At 44.9% G+C, this 18,175-nt stretch overlaps 1 protein-coding gene across 1 annotated transcript in view; it reads left to right on the top strand.

Moving 5' to 3' along the window:
* The first annotated feature begins 2,096 nt into the window (after nt 1-2,096).
* ERN1 (endoplasmic reticulum to nucleus signaling 1) overlaps nt 2,097-18,175 on the top strand; it is a 78,485-nt gene continuing 62,406 nt past the window's right edge. The window contains exon 1 of the mRNA XM_086687729.1: nt 2,097-2,338. Coding sequence (XP_086543855.1) covers nt 2,294-2,338 — 45 coding nt within the window. The 5' untranslated portion in view covers nt 2,097-2,293. The remainder of the gene's footprint in view (nt 2,339-18,175) is intronic.

Below are 18,175 nucleotides of genomic sequence, written 5' to 3'. Positions count from 1 at the left end.
GGAAAGCACATAAAACATGGGAACTGATTAAGTGTAAGAACAATCTAACTGGTATATAAGAAATTCTGAGAACCTATAAAAGTGCAGTTAAGGACCGAAGATTTGGTCCAACTGAGTACAAGATACAAAATATACCAACCTGGCCTGGACTTTTTGGAATGGGCTTGTTTCTTTTTTTTAATTCATTGGATCTCTAAAACTGATTTGTGAGTCAGATTCCCCTGTGTTTTATCTACCATGCTTACAGGGTCACAGTGACATTTTGAATTGTCAAAGAGTTGCCAGAGTTCCAGCACAGAAAGTTCCTCTCCTAGACTTACTCTGTTTTAGGAAAAGCACCAGAGAAGGGATGTGAAAGTAACATTTTGTAGTCAAGCTTCTCTTTTAACTCAAACATGTGCTCTTACAGATCCAGTCTTCAGCTCACAAGCTGGGCAGGTAATCATTAAAGAACTCCTCCCAGTTTCTGTGCTGTTGGCTCCTCCCTGGACACCTGGCTATGCTGCTTGGGACTGATGGAGCCTCTGCTTCCTCACATCTCTCCGTCAATCCCAAACCTCTCTGCATTGAAACATGCCGAAAACACTTTTCAAAATGTGTCTACGACTTTCACAGTTGCCAAGATTTGTCCCACTCTTAAACTGGTGTTGGATTCTCCAGCATTGGTAGAGATTAGTCCCTTGACTTCCATCCAGGCATTGGGGGCTGGGAATAGGGAGCTCTGTTGCTGGGATTTGGGCTTCCTCTGAACATTTCTGTCTTATACTTAGATAGGACTGATCCACAGTGCACACAGACCAGACATTTGGTCAGTCCTCTGCTACTTCTTTGCTGTTTTCTCTAGCATTGCTTACTCCAGTCTCCCAAACTCCAAAAAAAAAAAAAAATCTTAGGCTGTCCTATGAGCAAGTTAGGAAAAATCAGAGAAGTAGCTATTCCCTTGTCTTTTCTTCCAAAGATAAGTAAATGTGCTGTGAATCTTAGTTTATATTGTAACAAACAATATGCCCTCTCTGTCCACTTCCATCCAAGAGGAGAGCAGCATGGACCCAGTGACCAAATTCAGGTTAATAGTCCATAATCCTTAAATAGATCTTGTATGAGCCTTCAACACACCCAGTCCCTCCAATGGGTTATGACACATGTCATCTCTAGCTTCACCAGGTCACATCTACTAAATGTCACATAAACACAAGACACAGGCTGCTGAAATGGTTTCCTTCTTTGCTTATAATTTTTGGCGAATGACTTGGCTGTGGTTTATTCCAAGAGGAATTGATGGCTGTGGGACGTGACTTGAAGGAAATTGTTGAAAGGGAAGAAAGGGGCCTTCGGACTAGCTGAGGCACAGCTGGAGGACCCCAGAGCTTGTACGCGCATGGCAGAAGTGTTGTGTTTGCTGGAATCCCTGCCAGCTGCTGACCCTGGCTCTGGAGGTTGCTCAAGATTCCATCACGACGACTGGGGGCGCCTGGGTGGCGCAGTCGGTAACGCGTCAGACTTCAGCTCAGGTCATGATCTCACGGTTTGTGGGTTCGAGCCCCGCATCGGGCTCTGTGCTGATAGCTCGGAGTCTGGAGCCTGCTTCGGATTCTGTGTCTCCCTCTCTCTGTCCCTCCCTCCCCTGCTTGCACTCTGTTTCTCTCAAAAATCAGTAAACATTAAAAAAAATTTAAAAAAAAAAAGAAAGATTCCATCACGACGAAAAGACGAAGCGGGGGCTCGGAACACCCGGCACCGCCCGTCTCCTGACCTTTCCCCTGGTCGAGTCTTACGAAGCGGGTCTCTCGGCGGGGTTGGTGAGACGGTCTGGGGATGGGGGTGCACCCGCGTGGCGGGATTGCTGTTCTCCTTCAGCCCTCGGAAAAGCTCCCTGTCTAAATCGCTCAGGGCCCCTAGACGCGTGACGCCCAGGCCTGACCCTTCCCCCCAGCAACCGGGGCCGCGTGACGCCCAGCCAGCAGGAGGCCAGCTCCGCCCCGGACCCGCCCCTCCAGTACGGCCCCGCCCCGAGCCCGCCTTCGGGCCCGCCCCCCTCGCCCAGTTTTGGGTCCGCCCCCAGGCCGGCCCCGCCTCCGGCCCCGCCCCGACCGGAAGAAGCGGCGGCACCCGGTGCTTATAGGGCAGGGCATGGGGGTGCCGCCACCGCCTAGTCAGCTCTACGTCGGCTGAAGTCCTGCCGCCGCGGCGCTGTAGTCGCGGCGCCCCCGCCCCGTCCTCTGCCTGCCTGCCGGCCCGCACCGCCCCCCCGGAGCCGGCCGGCCGGGCCCGGAGCCAGGCCCGAGTCCTCGCCATGCCGGTCCGGCTGCTGCTGGCGCTGCTGCTGTCCGGCCTCGGGGTGAGTGACCGGGGAGCGTGGGGTGGGGGACAGCGCGTGGCGGACCGGGGTCCGAGTCGGGAGCGCGGCGGCGGCGGCCCGAGGCCCCGCGCGCGCCAGCGGAGGTTCGGGCCGGGCGTGGGAGACGGCGCCGGGCGGGGAGCGAGCACCTCCCGGCCGGCCGGAGTGGCGGCCGCGGCCGGCCCCGCCGAGGCGCACGCCACCCGAGGGGCCTGGCGGGTCAGCGCGCTGTCACGGGCAGCGCTTCCCGGACCCCGTGCGCTCCAGTACAAGTTTGTGTCGTCCCGGCGGCACCTCGGGGCCTCTGGAAGGCCCCGCGCGCTTGGGAGGCCATCCCACCTGCCCGACCCTTCCCACAGGTGGGCGCCGCCTCTACCTGCCGGAGGCCGTGGGGCAAGGATGCAAAAGGGCCGTGTAACCGAAGGGCAGGGAATGTCTTGCGTTTATGAGCCTGGTTTGAACTTTTAAAAATGCGAAAACTTTGGGAGGCACATGCAACTGGGAATGGGTAAGCATTTTTACCTGTGAGCTTGATTCTGCTTACCTGCCTCGCACGTTTCTAGGTCTTCAGAGGCAGGAGGCTTCCTGCACCAAGATTTCGTTAAGGAGGTTAAGCCGAGGGATTTGCCCTCTTTTTAAAGATCCCTTGTGGGACCGCGCGGTAAAGCCGCTTCAAAACTTTAAATGAAAGACCGTCTCCTCCTGGGAGAGCGCGGTGGAGCTGTCTGAAACGCCTTTTCATCTTTTCCTGGAGAGAAGCTCCTGGATTACATGTATTTAACTGTTTAAGGCCTTTACTCAGGCTATGGATTTGGGCCCCATAGCTGGGGAGGACATTTTGTGGACAGACGTGGCTTTTTTTCTTCTGGTTTGAAGAACCTAAATTAGTGGTTTAAAAAAAAAAACAAAACGCATTGTTCAGGATGTGGGGTATGGTACACTGGCCAGGTTCTGTTTAATGACTTCCACTATGTACTCTTTAATATGGTATATCATGTACCAGCTGTCCAGGTGGAGGATTGACACGAGTGTACCTAAGGGCCACAGTGGGAACTCCTTGGAGGTTATACACTTTTGGTAAATAATAGTCAGTGCTCTTGGAGTAACAAGAATTTGGAAACAGATAAAATAGAATATAAAATCATCTTTTTCAGATTTGGGGTTTTTTTTTTGTTTGTTTGTTTTTAAAGGAAAATTTGTACATACTTCATGATAGAACTCATGTAAGTTAACTTTTTCTTCCAACTCAAAAAAAAAAAATCCACTTTCACAGCTAGGGTCTTGTTTTGAACTTGAACACTTGGCCTTAAATTGGTTGACTGTTGTTTGGTACCTGTACATAAATAAGAGTATAAACAGAATGACCAAACAAATGATATGGAAATCGATCATTTCATATCACAGCCTAGGTATACATGGGCTTTGGGTTTTGCTGCATATTTCCATTGGCTGTTCTTTGATGGATTCTAGTATTTTAGTTATTGAGTAACTTAGAGCCAAAAATAACTATTTCGCTTTAGTTGGGACTATAGTTTCAGTTTGTGTAAATATTTCCAAATTGTATTTAGAAATCCACCCTTCTCAAAGTTCATGGTAAAATATCCCAGACCCTTATTAAAAAGTTACATTTTAGTATAACTGCTTTGTAAGTAAAATGTCAGAATTTCACTCCCAGAATTATCTACCAGTAAAAATTTTGATCCCCAAACAGAGTGAGAATTATTATTTTAAATTCCAAACGGAACTCATTGCTGAGTTTGCAGTTAAACCAGGTCCTGCAGAACCCACCGGTTGTAAAATTGGACAAACCTGAGTTCACACTGGTCACTTGCTAGCTGTGCCCTCAGGCAAGTTATTTTACTTTTTAGAGAGTCTGTTTCCTGATATGCGAAATGGGGACAGCCGGCACATGTGAAGGCTGCTTGCATATCATAGGTAATAAATGTAAACTCTCCCCCCACCAGATGCTTTTCACTGTCATTATTTTTGTTACTGCTATAGTGTACCTCTAGGAGGAATACTTTTCGATGCTATCTCTCTTTTTTAAAGGTTTTAGTTTATTTATTTCTTAGGAATCTCTACACCCAACATGGGGCTCCAACTCATCACCCTGAGATCAAGAGTCGCCTGCTCTTCTGACTGAGCCAGCCAGGCACCACAGTGCTCTTTGCTTTGATCGATGAAGTAACTAGGGCATTGGAGGCAATACTGTGATTTTTTTATTTTTCAGGAGAGTGTGACTGATTGAGCCAGACATTGACTCATAGGCTGAGACTCTAGGCTACCATATCCAAAATGCAGTGACATCGGTGTTGCTAACTTTAGGCTGTCTTTTGTTCATCCAAATTGTGCATATTTAGTGAGTGTTTTCCCTCCTTCTTAGACCTGGATCTTGTTACTAATGTTGGTTTGTGTTACATTATTGCTGTCTTCTAGTCCTCATTTAATGGTGTTGCCACTTCTGTCAGGTACCAAAGAGATCCGCAGCATGGGAGGGAAAATGCTTTCTTCAGCTAGAATATATACAATTTCTTTTGTTCAGCCAGTGTTTTGGCTTTAGAGGAGAACAAACAATGTCACCGAGAACTAAGGGCCACGTATGTACAGAAACACGCTAAGAATATCATCGGAGTCTTAACTAGAAACGTACTTACCATTTACTCAGATAGTTATCGCTTGCACAAATTATCCCACTAGGAGATATCAAGTATTTATACTGAGGCCATGAGGTGAATGTTTCATTAAGCTCATATCAGGGCTGCCGATCATGAAATTGGACTGCAGTTGTGCACGTGTATGTATTTTATGTCATTAACTTGCCTGGCCATTGGGCTTTCCACAGTAATATAGCTTCTCAGGGCGCAAGAGAAAATGTATGAGAGTTCCTCTTGAGAGAGTTCAACAGTAGACCATATTTCTGAATGTAAAACCAGTGAAATACGCAAAGGTTTCTTGTCTGGACAGAATAGTGCCACCTTCATGGACCTGGGAGAAAGAGTTATTTGCCCACTTCGGATTTTGACTCCCATTTTTCAGGTTGAGGAATCTTTGGATAATGATGTCATTTTTCACTGGAAACCTCTGGTTTGGGGATCCAAAGTAATCTTTAGGTTCAGTATTGTCCACGTGTTATAGTGATCAAATGTGCTCCTAAAGAGATGATATAGGTGGGAAAGATGCAATGTATTATTTTAATGGATTCAGTTTTTATTATGCACAAATAACTCGGGGCCTGTAACCTAGCAATATGATTAGAGTGTGGTGCTGGCTTTAAAAACAGGGATAGTGAATCATAGTTTGTGAATAATAAACATGCTGATTGGCTGTATTTCCCAGGGGTTGGGGATTTTTTTTTTTTTTTCTATCTTTATCTTCACCTATATCCCATGTTTGGTGTCAGACTTTCCTGCCTCAGAGCAACACATTCTTAGTGATGTTTAAGTGAGTGCAGCAGACAAGAAATGGACTGGGGAAAGTAGAACTTTTAAAAGTAATCATAAGCTCCCTGTTTGCATTTTTTCAAAAGTTTTTTAAGTTTATTTATTTTGAGAGAGAGTGCGTGCACGCACAAGCAGGGGAGGGACAGAGAGGGAGAGAAAATTCTAAGCAGGGTCTACCTGTCAGTGCGGAGCCCAACTTGGGGCTCCATTTCATGAATCATGAGATCACTACTTGAGCCGAAATCAAGAGTGAGAGGCTCAACTGACTGAGCCAGCCAGGCACCCCATGTTCTTTTTTTTTTTAATTAAAATTAAGCTCTACACCCAATGTGGGGTTTGAACTCACAACCCTGAGATCAAGAGTCCCATGCTATACTGACTGAGCCAGCCAGGCACCCTCTACATCACTTCTGATTATCATGTGATCTTTGTTCATGTACGAACACAGAAAATACTACAGTATAAAAATATGTGTTCTATATTTATGTTCTGTTCCTCCCCCCCCCCCCCCCCCCACAGAACGATTAGGACATTTTCTGAGTATATCATTGAATTTGTCACTTTCACTAGCACCTTAGTAAACAGCCATCCATGCCAAAAGCATTTGAGCCTTCTGTGCCCAGTCTGAGGTTGGGGACAAGGGTCATAACTGACCAAGATCGATATGGTAGTAAACCATGCCTTGCATAGTGACCACCCTACTGGGGTCATATAAGTTGTTTCCAGTTTTCCCATTATTATAAGGAGAGGTGTATTTCCCTTTCTTTTTTTTCTTTTTTTTTTAAATTTTATTAGTTTTCTTTATTTTTGAGAGGCAGAGAGAGACAGAGCGTGTGTGGGGCAGGGGGGGCAGAGAGAGAGGGAGACACAGAATCAGAAGCAGGCTCCAGGCTCTGAGCTGTCAGCACAGAGCCCGATGCGGGGCCCGAACTCACGAACCATGAGATCATGACCCGAGCCGAAGTCGGACGCTCAACTGACTGAGCCACCCAGGCGCCCCATGTATTTCCCTTTCTTTAAATCTTTTGTATGTTTGATGCTTTCTATATGATAACATGGGAAGATTTTCAAAAATTCCTCAAAGTAATCATATTTATTATAGAAATGTTAGAAAGCATGGATAAGTCTAAATTAAAAAAATAAACGAAACAACAAACCTGTAATCATACTACCCAAACATTACCTCTAGTAACATTTTTAAGAGCTTGATTGACCTATAATTCACATATCCTACAGTTCACACATTTAAAGATGTAATTCAGTGGTTTTTAGTATATTCACAGAACTGGGCAACCATTATCCCAATCAATTTTATAATATTTTTATCATCCCCCAAAGAAACTCCACACATTCGCTATAACTCTCCATTTCCCACTCACCTCCCAGCCCCTGGCAACCATGAATGTACTTTCTTATCTATATAGATTTGCCCTGGACATTTCAGGTGAATCTTAATGCATGTGGTCTTTCGTAACTAACTTCTTTCACTTAGCATAGTGTTTTCATCCATGTTGTATTGCTGTTTTGTTCTTTTTTATTGCTGAATAATATTCCATTATAATGGATATACCACATTTTGTTTATCCATTTTTTTTAAACGTTTATTCATGTTTTGAGAGACAGAGGGTGGGGGGGAGGGGCAGAGAGAGAGAAGGAGACACAGAATCTGAAGCAGGCTCCAGGCGCTGAGCTGTCAGCACAGCCCGATGTGGGACTTGAACCCATAAGCTGTGAGAGCATGACCGAACTGAAGTTGGACACTTAGCCAGCTGAGCCACCCAGGCGCCCCTGTTTATCCATTTTTAAGATGATAGACATTTGGTTGGTTGTTTGCCCTTTTTGGCTATTAGGAATAATGCTGCTATGAACATTTGTGTACAAACTTTTGAATGGCCATATTTTTTCATGTTTCTTGGATATATACCTAGGAGTGAGACTTCTGGGTCATATGGCAACTCTGTGTTTAACCTTTTAAGTAACTGGCAGACAGTTTTCCAAAGCACCTGCACTAATTGACATTCTCACCTGCAATGTAGAAGGGTTCTCATTTCTCCACATCCTCATCAACATCTGATATTCTCTTTTTGATTGTAGTCAGCCTACTGGGTGTGAAAAGGTAACTCATTATGGTTTTGATTTGCATTTCCCTAATGGCTGATCTAATATCTTGATATATATCCTTCCAGACATTTTTTTCTGTGCACATATTTGTATAGATAATATTTTTCTTCCCCAAACTGGAGCGTATCCTACATCTTTCTGTGTCAATGAATTTAATTCTATAACATTCTCACTGCTGCATACTTCTCTGGATGCATATACCATAATTTGACCATTCAGCCACTTAGATATTGAGGCTGTTTTTAATTTGCATTATAAGCAATGTGATAAACCTTCTTGTTTAAGCATATCTCAACTGCCAGATTATTTCCTTGGGGTAATTTCCCAGTACCAGAATTTGCTAACCATATTTACTCTTGCCCTCTCCCCCCAGCCCCCAAGCAGTATTGGATGTTTTAAAAAACACAAAACTAACCTTTAAATTGGTTTTATAATAACCATTTTAAAGTAACCCATTTTCTTTTAGCAGTGTGGATTTTAGGTCAAGTGAAAGTGGAATGTTTAGATGTTGTTTTCTTTTCTTCTATTTTGTAGATGTAAATAACCATGGTGGTCTCGTGATGAAAACTTATATACCTAAAAGCTGCTGAGAAATGTTTTATCCTGATTTGTTAAGTAACTTGTTTGCAGAGTCCTTTGGTCTGCCATGGTTGCAGATCAGCTTTCTAGCAGATATGGCTCCCATGAGCACCCTGAAATACCTCGGGATGATTCTGTGAGTTTGGTTTTGAGGGTAGCCCATCTCCTGCAGACAAGATTCTTTCTGTAGTTTGTTGTGAGGCCATTAAAATTTTTTTTTAAGTTTATATATTTATTTTCTAGGGGAGGGGGAAAGAGAAAATCCCAAGCAGGCTCTACACTGTCAGCGCGGAGCCTGATGTGGGGCTTGAACCCACGAACTGTGAGATCATGACCTGAGCTGAAATCAAGAGATCCTTAACTGACTTTGCCACCCAGGTGCCCCAGAGGCTATTTAAAATTTTGCCTCAAGACTGTTTATATATAAATCCAGAGTTGGTGCATTGATTGTCCCTTTTGGAGGCTACAGTTCTTAAAACATATAGCTTGTCCACACAGCTGTTTTTCCTGGGAAGACTCAGGTAGCACTTGACAGTGGAGTAATATGTTTGGTGGTGTTTTGTTTTGTTTTTCCTGTAAACATACCTAAACTGATTCATCCAAAGAAATGTCATGTCTTTCCAAATAATCACCTCTTTAGGGGTCAGGGGTCATGTCATACAGATCAATTTTAAAAATTTTTGTTTTTAGTTTTACTTTTCAGTATTTCACTTAGGAATTTATTTAACCAGTTTAATAATTCAACTTTAAAACAAAGGAACCCTAAAAAAGCAAATATTTACTTTTAAGCCGGTGATCCTTACACAATGTAAAACCTTTCCCAGTTTCCTTCCAGTTTTTGCTCGACTGTAACTTCTACATGGTTCACACTGAAATTTTGATCAAAACTGTTACTCAGACTGATGTATAACTTATTGAGGACACCTGGATCTGATTTTTGGTTTTTAAAAACTAAACACTTGCTATCACTTAGGGGATTCAGCAGTATATTCTTTGAAGGGGATTTCCAAAAAAATTCCACAAATACTGTGAGCATTGGGAGCATATGTGCATAGATGGATAGCCTCCCAAGGTTAGAGTCAGGGTGTCTTAGACTGCTAGAAGGAGTCTTGTGGATCTAGTCCAGTGAGCCTCAGTATTTTCCCCACCTCATGTTAGGAATAGAATGCATATCCATCAGTAACAGTGGGAGTACATTTGGGGCATATGCCATTCCCTCCCCTCCCAAATTGAACAAATGCTCTCTGCCCTTTTCCCCAGAGCAGACAGGTGAGGAAGCCGAGGCCAGAGAGGGCTAGTGACCTGTTCAAGGTCATGCTTCAGTGGTGGAATTGAACTTTGAAGCTGATCCTCCTGTTTCCTCTTGAACAGCAGCTCCTGCAGTGGTTATGTTCTGGTGGGTTTGTGAGAACCAGTGAGTTTACCCCAGTCACACCCTGAGCAGGTGACCAATGTTGCTGCAATGAGAGATTGGTTGTGGAGAAGGACTGGGAAGGGAAGAAAGCAGACTTTCTAGTAAGCTTCAGGAACATGCTCAGATAATGCTTTTGTTCATCCCCTTAGGATTGTGGCCTCATACCCTTTGTTCCAGTACTCGAAAGATGCAGCTTTGAGGGGGAAACACTGCCTTCGCCTGAGACTCTCCATCAGCAAGAAGGACCATTTTTAACTCTGGAGCCGAGTCCAATGATCATGGATAGAGGAGATTCAGGGGCCCTAAGCCTATTTCATAGTTGAAGCTTGTTTCTATACTCAGATCTAATAATATCCAAGCAGGTGCATGTGTTTCAGTAAGATCTTACCCAGAAATGTTTCTGAAATAGCAAAACTGAAAGTTCATTATCTTAGAAGCCTTTAAACCAGAGTTGCTCTTCCTTGGTGCAGTCAGTCTTTGGTACAGAATCCTGAAAAGATCAAACCTTCTAATCATCAGGCTCAGCCTGGTTTGCCCTTGCAGAGGCCCCTGCCTTCCAGCCAGTTCTGGCACCAGGAAGTGGGTCTGTGGTGACAGGAGAGAGAGTGGCCTTGGCCCTTGGACCACAGTGGAGGGACGAAGGTTAGTTTAGGTGGATTTCAGGAGAGTAATGAGGGAGAAAGGAGGGCTCTACGGAGAGAGGGGTATCACTTCTCTTGACATAGAAGGCAGGGACCCTGTCTTGCTTATCTGCATCCTCTGTGGCATTTAGCATGGTGAGTTGGCCATACCCACTGTAGGGAGCACTCAGCAGATAATGATTGAGTATTCCTTTTTGAAGTTTTTTAAGACCAATAAAAACAAGGGGCTGTTTTATCATCAGGCATGTGGGTTGTGGGTTTCATAAGGGGAAGGAGGGGGAGGAAGATGTTCCTGTGTCCTTTAATGGGATCTCATCAATAGTATTTCTACAGAGGGAGAAGGGTTTCTGGAATCCTTGCGCGGGTGGCCATGAACCACAGTGTGTGGTGTCCTCTTGATGGGCTCCTCATGTCAGTAACGAGAATAATTTTTCCATTGTCAGACCCCGTGAGATAAATGGTTGGTAATCATTCAAGTCAGTTTCATTTTTCACTCAGCATGATGTTTCATTGTTAAAAAATGAACCTTGATCTAGGGCTGTCCTTTTATGTATAAAACATGATTTCCCTAGTTAGTAGACTAATTTCTAATTATAATTCAAAACCACCCTATTCTCCAGTGGATTATTTCCCCCCCTCTATTTCAGATGAGGGAATAACTGTTCGTCTGGGATGCAGAAGTGTTTGTCATGGAAACTGAATTTTTTCATACATTTTCTGAACAAACAGTGCTGTCAGAATCCTTAGATCCTGATATTGTCATTGACCTACAGTTGGGTCACAGGTGTTTGTTGACCAAACTGAGTCAGATCTCTTTTAAATTAAACGGCCCATGACTCCTGAGGAGCGTCTAAGAGTGAGAGAAACACCTGTCTAGGAGGCCACATCTGCAACTAGGAATGTGTGAAGTTGAGGCAATGCCTCTCAGCCCTGGCCGAATTAGTCATCTAGGGTCACCTGGGGAGCTCATTAAAAACCCTGAGGTGCCACCCAAGGTGACTGAAATCAGAATCTCTAGGAAGGGAGCCCAGCATCCTTTCTTTTAAATAAAATATTATAATTGTATACATATAACTTTAATTTTTTAAATATGTTTTATACATAAGAAGACAGCCCTAGATCAAGGTTCGTTTTTAACAATGAAACATCAGGGGCACCTGGGTGGCTCAGTCAGTTAAGTGTCCGACTTCAGCTCAGGTCATGATGTCACAGTTCGTGAGTTCAGGCCCCGCATCAGGCTATGTGCTGACAGCTCAGAGCCTGGAGCCTGCTTTGGATTCCGTCTCCCTCACTCTCTGCTGCTCCCCCGCTCGTGCTGTATATCTCTCTCCTTCAAAAATAAACAAACATTAAAAAAAAATTTCAACAATGAAACACCATGCTGAGTGAAAAATGAAACTGACTTGAATGATTACCAACCATTTATCTCACGGGGTCTGACAATGGAAAAATTAATCTCGTTACTGACATGAGGAGCCCATCAAGAGGACACTACACACTGGTTCATGGCCACCCGTGCAAGGATTCCAGAAACCCCTCTCCCTCTGTAGAAACACTATTGATGACATCAGAAGCCCCAGAGGACTCTACTATGCAGCCAGGTTGAGGCTGTCAAGTAATTCCCGTGTCTGAATCCTGGACAGAGCAAGTGTGTTTCCCTGTGCCCTGGAATATCACAGCACCAGACCAGACCGGAGACAGGTTTGGCTCATTTTGTAGAGAAGTTGGAACTGATACGTTCTGCCAGTTAGTGGCAGACCTGGTAATGGAGAATTTAGCATTGTTTTTTCTAATACATTGTATTTCCCAACTTTTAAAGAACAGGTAATTCCAAAGGGCTTTTTTTTTTTTGAGTACTAGCTACTGAACTTGCTTTTTAAGAAATCTGCTTTAACTGCAAAACTGGCTTTGCATTAAATACACTTAGTTATTGAATTATGAGATGTTTAGAATTATTTGAAATTATGCTTAATGCTAACTAAGTGTTCTTGCCTTCTCTGTATGTTAAGAGCCCTAAGGAATCAGAACAAGACTCTCTTCCAGGTTCCTTTACAGTACCCTCTCTGAGTTTTAAAAGAGTCTGCTGGAGCCAGAGTGAAGCAGCTAAGGGGAGTGGGTATGGAAGAAATTTGTGAAAGGAGCAGGTTCAATAGTTAAAGTACAAGAATGAAGCACGTAAATAAAAAGGAAGTTTCTTATCAGGGTGAGACCATGGATTGGAAGCAAATCGTGGGAGGATATGATTTGTGATACTCTCCTTCCTCTTCTCCTGGGAGGGCTGGATATCTGGATTATTCGTCAGCCTCACAGCCCTCAGGGATTTTACAGCAGGTGCACGGGTAGAGGGCCTGACTGTAGAACGCAGGGAGCTGGCCAACGTGTCCTTTTAGGGACTGGTCTCGCATCCGTCGTGACCCCAGCAATCTGAACGGGTGGTTTAGAAGCAAGGGGGACTCTCTTCTAAGTGTCACATTGACCGAGCTGGACCAGATCTAAAATGCTGCTGGAACAATGGTGACAAACGTCAGTAGGATTGGGAAGTCAGTCTTTGATGACAGCTTCTGCATGGGGCTGGGCATCTGACCTAACAGAGTTGGGTGAACCCCGGGACAGGGGCTGTGTTTTCCAGACTGAACTTCATGCCGAAAGGAAATCCCCATTCTGTTCTCCTCAAGTAGATAGGTAGGTGTACTTTGTCATTTTAACTGTTTTGAAGTGTAGCTTATAGGCATAGTTTTATGTTTTCATGTGTGTTTTGACCCATATGATACACATGTATTTTTTCAGTGAATGGGAGTTGGGAGTTGAGGGAGGGGTTGATGCTAGCCGGCTAGAAGACTTTGGACAAATGAGTTAGTTCCTCTCTGTTTCCTCATCCATAGAACAAGGCATGGGGGGGCCTGGGTGACTCAGTTGGTTAAGCGTCTGACTCTTGATACTGGCTCAGGTCTTGATCTCATGGTTCGTGAGATTGAGCCCCGTGTCAGACAGCATGAAGCTTGTTTGGAATTCTCTGTCTCCCTCTCTCTCTGCCCCTCCCCGACTTGCACGCTCACGCGCATGCTCTCTCTCTCTCTCTCTCTCTCTCTCTCTCTCAAAATAAACATTTAGGAAGAAAAAAAAAACAAGGCATGAAACTAGAAAATCTAAGCTGGCCTATTCCTGAATGTCTTCCCAAATTAGGAACACAATTCAGGTTAAAGTGACTAGTGCCCCCACCATACAGCTTCACATTCACTCCTACCTAGGTGGTCAGAGACGAGAGGGCTACTTTGTTTGAGCCTTCCAACTTTCCTAGCTCCCGAATGTAGTGGATTCCATGTGTTCATTCATTCATCCACCAGTTTTGTTGAGTATATATTATTTGCCAGGCACTGTTTGAGGTGCTTGGGGCACATTAATGAAGAAAACAAAGACCTGTGCCCTCGTGAAACTTCTACTTGGTGGAGAGAGTCAAGACACAATAGCGTGATAAATCCATAAATATATTTGTGGGAAAGTGATAAAATTCTACAGAAGGAAAGAAAACAGAGCAGAGCAAGGGAGATGAGGGCCTGGGAGTTGCCCCAGCAGTGGGCTGTGGTTTCATCAGGTTACACTCCCCTGCCCTGTGGGTCCCTCCCTAACCACTGTCCTCTCCCAGACAGGAGCCCTTCCTGTACTCTGAGTGGCGTCACATCTCACAGTGTTGGGGTTAATATACAGGTTTAGATTCTAGTTTGTTTCACATCTAATCATCTGAAGGACTGGTATTGATGGCTCCTGTACATTGGAAACTCCTGAGCAACTATGAGGTACTGAGTGTAACTATTGGCCAATTTTTAATGACAACATAAGAGAAGGTTTAAAATTCTATCAAGGAAATCTCAGAAACCCCCGCAACTCAGACAACAGAGCCAGCAAGTCTTTGATTTTTGTGATGGTCCTGTTCCCAAATGTACATGTGCTTGTATGTATGTCTATGTGTGTGTATATATACATATATATGTTTTGTATTTTTTTTTTACAAACAAAATTAAGTCTTTTTTTTTTCCATTGTAGAAGTATCTATAAGCTCTCCAGATAAATTCAGATACTGCAAGAAAGATGTAAAGCCAGCTTGGGGAATCTCTGACCTCAAAGGCACCACCTTTCTTTGAACAAATCCAGTGACCTCATCCTTTAGTTGTGTTAGGGTTCATTTTCCACTTGCTGTGTTCTGTTTTTTGCAGAGCAGAAAACGGTTTCCTTTATGCGTAGAGATTAAGAACAAGTTTATCTGTAGTTCTGGCACTCAGCTGACTGGGAACCAAACCACAGTTGCTTCGAAAAGCAATCCTAAATCATCTTGATCTGACGGTTCAGTACTTGGAAATCTTTAGGGCTTTCGGTGCCTGGGTAAAGTTCAATCACTTATCTGATTTGTGGTTTGGAGAAGACCGAGATCTCCCTTTCAGTTTAGGAGGTGGTTGCTTTTAGCATCTAGAGCAAGAATGTGTGCTTGGGAGTCACCCACTTCCTCCCATATAACATTAGTTGATTTCTATGGTATTTCTTTTCCCCACCCTGAAGCTTAAGTGAATCAGATTATTACTAATTTCTAATGTTGAAATGTTTCGAGATAAGTGGAGACAGCGGGATGTTGGAAGACATCAAGACTTTTAAACTCTCTCAAATTCTTTCATGGGTTTTGGGCGTGTTTTGATTGGTTGGAGCTAGAAGACTCTTCAGTAAAGCCTGAGGATGGACGAGGGCCTGGTAAAGCATGGACTTGTCCCATTTCTGAGACAAATGGCAGCTTCAACCCGGTCTTCTTACTTTGTAGAATTGGAAACTGATGCCCGGAGCCCAAACCACAACACGTGCCCCCGTGCCCCATCTCATTTCCTTTCAGCTTTCCTCACCCAAAAGCGAATGTTGAGCATGTCAAGTTTTTTTAACTTGGAGTTTTGAGAGGATGATGAGTGGGCTTTGGAGTTACAGGAACGCAGGCTTAGGCTGCAGAGTGCGAAGGCCTGAGCAGGGAAGCGTGGGCTCAGAATCTGAGGGAGCTGCTCTGGGCAGGGCCTGAGGGCACTGCCAGGTGCTGCCAGGAGATACGGTTGTGGGGTTCCCATCTTTTCCCTTGTAAGGTACTGCTTCTCCGACGGATGGTACACTCCTGGGAGGCAGAAGCTTCGCAGGCCTTGGAGCTCCAGTGCCTTATGCGTGACAGGACCCCTCTTTCTATGTATCTGGAGGACAAAAGAGCCCAGCCTGGGGGTGGGGTTGGAATGGGTGAACTAGCAAGTAAAATGGACATAGAAGAGTCAGCTGACAGGAAGAGTTGTGAAGCCGGGAGTGCCTGGAAGAGATTGATACATACTTCATATCCTTGCCAGCCTTCTTGAGTAATGTGTGACTGTGATCTGGCGACTTCCCTCATTTTATGATAGAACCCCCTGGAATCTGCCTGCAGGAGCAAAAATGGCCCTGGCACTGATCGAGGGGCCTGGGGGGGATGGAGCCCCCCGGAAGATGCAAAAGAGAGCAGGGGGCCTGTCTTACTCCTGGGGCTTCAGAGGGAGCTTCTGATCCCATGTGCGGTGGCTGCAGAGAGGTCCCTCCGATGAGGGGGTCTCAGCAAGCAAGAGACCTTGTACCGGGGTTTGTTCTGTAGCCGTATTTCGTCACAACAGTCTTAGTTATTAAACCCGCCCATGCGGTTTGGGTGCGCTGTGCTCATACTCAGCTGTCAACACAGCTAAGAAACATTAGTCTAACATCAGTATAAGTCAGAACACCAGAGGAGACTCGCCTGGGGTGTGAGCACAGACTGTGTGGCATATCAAATACTGCACCTTAGTGGGGAGGGTTTTCTCCTTCCAGATTTGCTTCACACCAATCAGAATAGCACACCTTCCTCTTCTTTCCATCAGCTGCAAGGGTGACAGACGAGCACGTGAAGAAGGTTCTGATTTTGTGGCCCACTCGGCATGAGTGCACGCTTCCCCAGCCCCACCTCGGCCCGTTCCCTGCTCTGCCCTGTCCAGCTGCATAGGCCCACAGGTCTTCACACACAGTAACTTACCTTTAGTCTCAGGGCCTTTGCACAGGCTGTTCCTTCTGCCCAGGCAATTCTTCCCTTCCTTCCCCGCCGTTCCTATAGATCTTGATTCAGATATCACTCCTTCAGGACATCCTTTGACACTGCGATCTTGTGCACCCCCATCACAAGACCAAAGCAGCTTCTCCTGTCAGGCTCTCGTGGTTCCCTGTATGCCCTTTTCATAGCACTTGCTGTAATTTGTCATTCTATTTGTGTGATTATTTGACTAATGCAGTCCCTGATTAGACCATAAACTCCACAAGGGTGGGAATAGATCTGTTATGATTAGATCCTGTTGCCTTAGGTAGTTCTTGGTTAATCATACTAATAACAGCCGACACACACATGGTGCTCACTGTATATGAGGCACTCTTCTAAGAACTTCACATACATTGACTCATCTAAATCTCCCAACAGCCCTTTGAAGTAGGTATGATTACCGTGCCCATTTTACGGGCGAGAAAACCAAGGCACAGAGAGCTAAGTGACTGCCGGGATGGTCTGGCTCCAGAGTCTGCCCTTCTAGCTGCCACAGTGTCCTGCCAGGCACTGCATTAAAGCTTAACAAGTGGAAGTTGAATTATTAAGCATCATCAGAAAATAGGAGGCACTACGTGAGTGAGTTTCCACATAATTCAGATACAGCCCCAGAACTTGAAACGTGCTGTTTGGTGAAAATCTTTTCACCAGTTATATAGTCTTCTTCCTGCTTAAACACCACAAACCAAACATATTTTAGCCTTTTCTTAATGATTCCAGATTGTCAGTACAGCTACTGTATGCTTGCTGTCTGCCCAGGAGGATACGTAGCGAGCAGTTGAGCTTGTGAGACAGGGTAGATATTCAGGTTTTGAGTTTGTTTAACTTTCTGATGGCATCTTTGGCCACCACCAATTTCTTAAATAAAACGATCTTCCCTAATATTTACATAACTCTTGCCTTTGACATTCTTAACATTTATTTTGCTTTCTTGGCATTTAAAGAGATGTCGCTGTTCCTCAGTTTTCAAAAGAAAAAACATTTGAAAGCTTAGCCACCTTGCTCCACAATGCAGATCCCCACATAAGCCACTTTTGTGATTCGGAGAAATCGGCAGTAAGATTGGATGACCTCCAGACGAGGCAGCAGGTTGATCAACGTGGTGACTTTTTAGGAAGAGAGGTCCCTGGGAATGTGGAGCCTGTTGGCAACAGAGTGAGTCCCCCCCCCTCCCATCCCTGCCCTGGACGGTCATTTTTCCTTTTTTAGGAGGGAGTTCTGTTGTCCTTAGTGTCTGGAAGGGCTTCTTCCTCGACCCCAAAGGCTTTGTAGCTGCTTGCTGGTAATGCTGTGCTGTGTCTGTTCTCTGCCCACCGCTCAGTAAGCTGGAGGAAGCAGCCTTGTTCCATCGGGACCAGTCCTCTGGCTTCACTCTTGTTTCTCAGCCCTTGGTTTTCACACCACAACTCTGTGGACTTGGTTGTGCCAACACAATCTTCTGAGCAGTCTCTTTTGCGTTTCTGGCTCTGTCCAAATGTGTGAGAATGGCATAGGGATGTTTACATTTGCCTCTCAGAGGAGCCTAGAACACAGGAA

The sequence above is a fragment of the Puma concolor genome, chromosome E1, assembly GCF_028749965.1.
Source record: "Puma concolor isolate L17-30 chromosome E1, mPumCon1.1.hap2, whole genome shotgun sequence".
Classification (NCBI taxonomy): domain Eukaryota; kingdom Metazoa; phylum Chordata; class Mammalia; order Carnivora; family Felidae; genus Puma; species Puma concolor.
This window is presented reverse-complemented; position numbering and strand designations above follow the sequence as displayed.